Here is a 3,201-nt window from a genome sequence, read left to right on the forward strand (position 1 = left end):
GGCTGTAAATATTCACAGCTGCAGACCTGCTATAAAACCAGCTGGAGCAACTCGGCAATTTCAAAACAAGTTTAGTTAAGCAAGATCAAGTTCAATAAAACTCATTGAGAATAATCACCAAATTCTAGACATAATGTGTGGACAGCCTTCAGCTCTGAATCCTCTCGTTTCTCAAAAACTAAAGAATCTTTTTGAAGGAGTTTCTAAGCTCCAGAGTTCAATTCCAAAAGATGTTGATCTAAGAGGTACAGATATCTGCCTTGATGACCTACAAGCAATATCAGTCCTGCCTGAGACCCTGTACCAGTACTCACAGCTGTTGAATAATTTATCGGAAGAATGGGATAAACTACTACTGACTAGTGATGATTTGGGTACAGTAACATCTTATGATGGAAGTGTATTCAACCCACAAGAAGTATCACTAGTACTGGTGATACACTGTATTATATCAGATATGGAAATGGTAAGACATTATCATTATTATTACGATAATTATTATTTTCTTTTTTTCTATAGTTGTTAACCAATATAAATGAATTGCTGTCAGCTGCAGCTCCAATCAATTACACTGACTTCATTAACAATGTGTATTTCCTTGTTGCTCTACCTCAGTTTCTCTGTCAGATGACTCAAAAAGAAGACTCAAGAGTTTTCCCATCGCAATCGATTGAAAGTCATCTGAAAACCATGACACAAAAGCTACCGAACTTTTTCGAAAGACTTCAAATTAATACAAATGTACAATGATATTCATTACATTTATTATATCAAAGTTTGCATTTGTAGTATCTGTGGTTTGTGTTTTTTTACTAATTAATTAATAATAATTATTAATAACAATCACTTGAGGGGTGTGGCTTATTATTATTAATAACCTGACCACGTGGCTAATATTATAAAATTAAAATCACGTGATCCTACACATGGTAAAAAATGGAAGGAATGCAGAAGCTTGTGAAGAATTGGTCCTCTAAAGGCAGAGAAGAAGCGTAAGGCATTTTCATATTATCATTTTAAATTTATTTTTAACAGGTTGGCTCTTTTCAAAGAGAGTTTTTCGTCATTTAATCATGACAGCATGATGAATCTTCACAGATCTGCTGAAAGCTGTAAGATTAATAAATGAATAAATAAATATTTAAATGCTTTGTTTATTGTTTACTTGTAATTATGTGCGCAGGTGGTTGATGCATATACAGGTGGGCTTTAATTGGAAGGGTAGCACTACAGCTGCTTAATTAATGGCCTAATTAATTAATAATAATTGAATTTCCTAGATTGTTGTGTCTTTTTGATGTTATCCCTTTCCTCTTTTCTTCCGTCTTGTGTCTCTCCCTTTCCTTTCCCTCTCTCCCCCTCCAGCTTTATATGGATTGTTTTACGATCTCTTCTCATGTTGTATCAATAATGAGATTGATTCAGATGAGGTTGGGGATTTCTGTAAATCACTTTTAACATCATTAGTAAGTGTCTGGTACACAACATAAGTACATGTATATGCATCGGAAAATGTAATAAAATTGAGGAATTTTCTACTTGTCAATTTTGGTGAAATTTGACAAAAATCCCTGTACTATAGTACAGGGACTTTAGTCCAATTTTGGAGCAACTTTAAAAAATCATAAAAAATCCAAACTTGATCGGAATTAGCTCAAACTTTCTACACAGCATAAGTACATGTATATGTATCAGAAAATGTAATAAAATTGAGGAATTTTCTACTTGTCAATTTTGGTGAAATTTCACAGAAATCCCTGTACTATAGTGCAGGGACTTTTGTCCGATTTTGGAGTAACTTTAAAAAATCATAAAAAATCCAAACTTGATCGGAATTAGCTCAAACTTTCTACACAGCATAAGTACATGTATATGTATCAGAAAGTGTAATAAAATTGAGGAATTTTCTACTTGTCAATTTTGGTGAAATTTGACCAAAATCCCTTTACTATAGTACAGGGACTTTTGTCCAATTTTTGAGCAACTTCAACTTCCATTCAATTATCTTTTCTTCCCTATACAGGACTCTTCTCCAATCCTCTCTTCTCTCATCACTGACGTGTTATCATCATTAGGTATTTCATTAATATTCATATAACTATGCCCCTCCCCCTGCCCCTCCCCTTTATAAGATGCTGAGGTCTCATGCAGTGAAGACAAATCTCAAAGAAAGTCCTTGAGGTCTCTAACCCTCTCATTAGTGGTACATTATTATTATCACAATCTGGTACTAATAAAGTTGATGAGATATTGTGTGTAGAGCGTGACTGGTGATGATTTATTGAAGGAAAGATTAGACATGGACTCGCTGGAAGGAGCTGGTTTCATATCATCAAAGAATAGCTTCAATCAAAAATACGTGAAAACTAAAACTAAAATATAGTAAGCAATTTAATCTGTGGATATATTAATATGCATTATTATTATAGTATGTATATGTATTAGATATTACTGTATATTATTAGTATGTATGTGTATTATTATTATTATTATTTATATTTGTTTATTTGTCTATTCTCATCTTCCATTTCCTCTCTCCTTCCTCTCTCTCTCTATTTGTAGTTATAAGCAACAGAAATTTAATCTTTGCCGCGAGGAGAACGAAGGATTCTCAAAGCTCATAAGTAAACTAAGAGCATCATTAACTGACTCTCTCTTTACCTTATAAGGCGAGCTGGGACACGAGCCTCTGGTGGGCGTGGACCATGGACAAGTACTGGACAGCATCAAGTCTTTAATAGGTTAGTTAACCATTAATATATTAACCACTGGTTAATTAAGTTGTGCTGTCATTAACATTACAATATGATCATTAGTTGTTCAATAATACCTTATCATACTGTCTTTCATTTGTAGGTAGATTCAGCATGGATCCCAATCGTGTTCTAGATGTCATTCTTCAAGCGTTTGAGTCTCATTTCGACCAGCGACACTTCTTCATACCTTTATTAAGAAGCTACCCTTGTTCTTCATCAACCTTCATCAATATACTCGGGTTCAAGTATCATACTTACCACCTGGTGAGTTCCCTTACAGAGGGGTAACATTTAGAAGGGAAAGGCTCCTAATTTATAAGAAGCCGTAACACGAAAGGGTGATCCTTTGCCAAACTTTTTAAAATTAAGTTAAATTTAGTCAATCATGGGAATTAGCTAAAAGTTCCCTCCTTTAAAATTACCAGCTGTACAATGTACTTGCCCA

At 34.0% G+C, this 3,201-nt stretch overlaps 1 protein-coding gene across 2 annotated transcripts; it reads left to right on the plus strand.

The window, feature by feature from the left end:
- The first annotated feature begins 6 nt into the window (after positions 1-6).
- On the plus strand, positions 7-829 carry LOC109589057 (uncharacterized). Of its 2 annotated transcripts, XM_020005176.1 has the most exons (3): positions 7-69; positions 129-466; positions 520-829. In XM_020005176.1, the coding sequence occupies exons 2-3, from the start codon at positions 134-136 to the stop codon at positions 748-750; spliced, it is 564 nt and encodes a 187-aa protein (XP_019860735.1). In that variant the 5' UTR covers positions 7-69; positions 129-133; the 3' UTR covers positions 751-829. The 2 variants fall into 2 exon arrangements, with proteins under 2 accessions (XP_019860735.1, XP_019860734.1); XM_020005175.1 differs by having other exon boundaries at positions 7-466.
- Positions 830-3,201: the final 2,372 nt, after the last annotated feature.

The sequence above is a fragment of the Amphimedon queenslandica genome, unplaced genomic scaffold, assembly GCF_000090795.2.
Source record: "Amphimedon queenslandica unplaced genomic scaffold, v1.1 AMPQUscaffold_11672, whole genome shotgun sequence".
NCBI classification, from domain to species: domain Eukaryota; kingdom Metazoa; phylum Porifera; class Demospongiae; order Haplosclerida; family Niphatidae; genus Amphimedon; species Amphimedon queenslandica.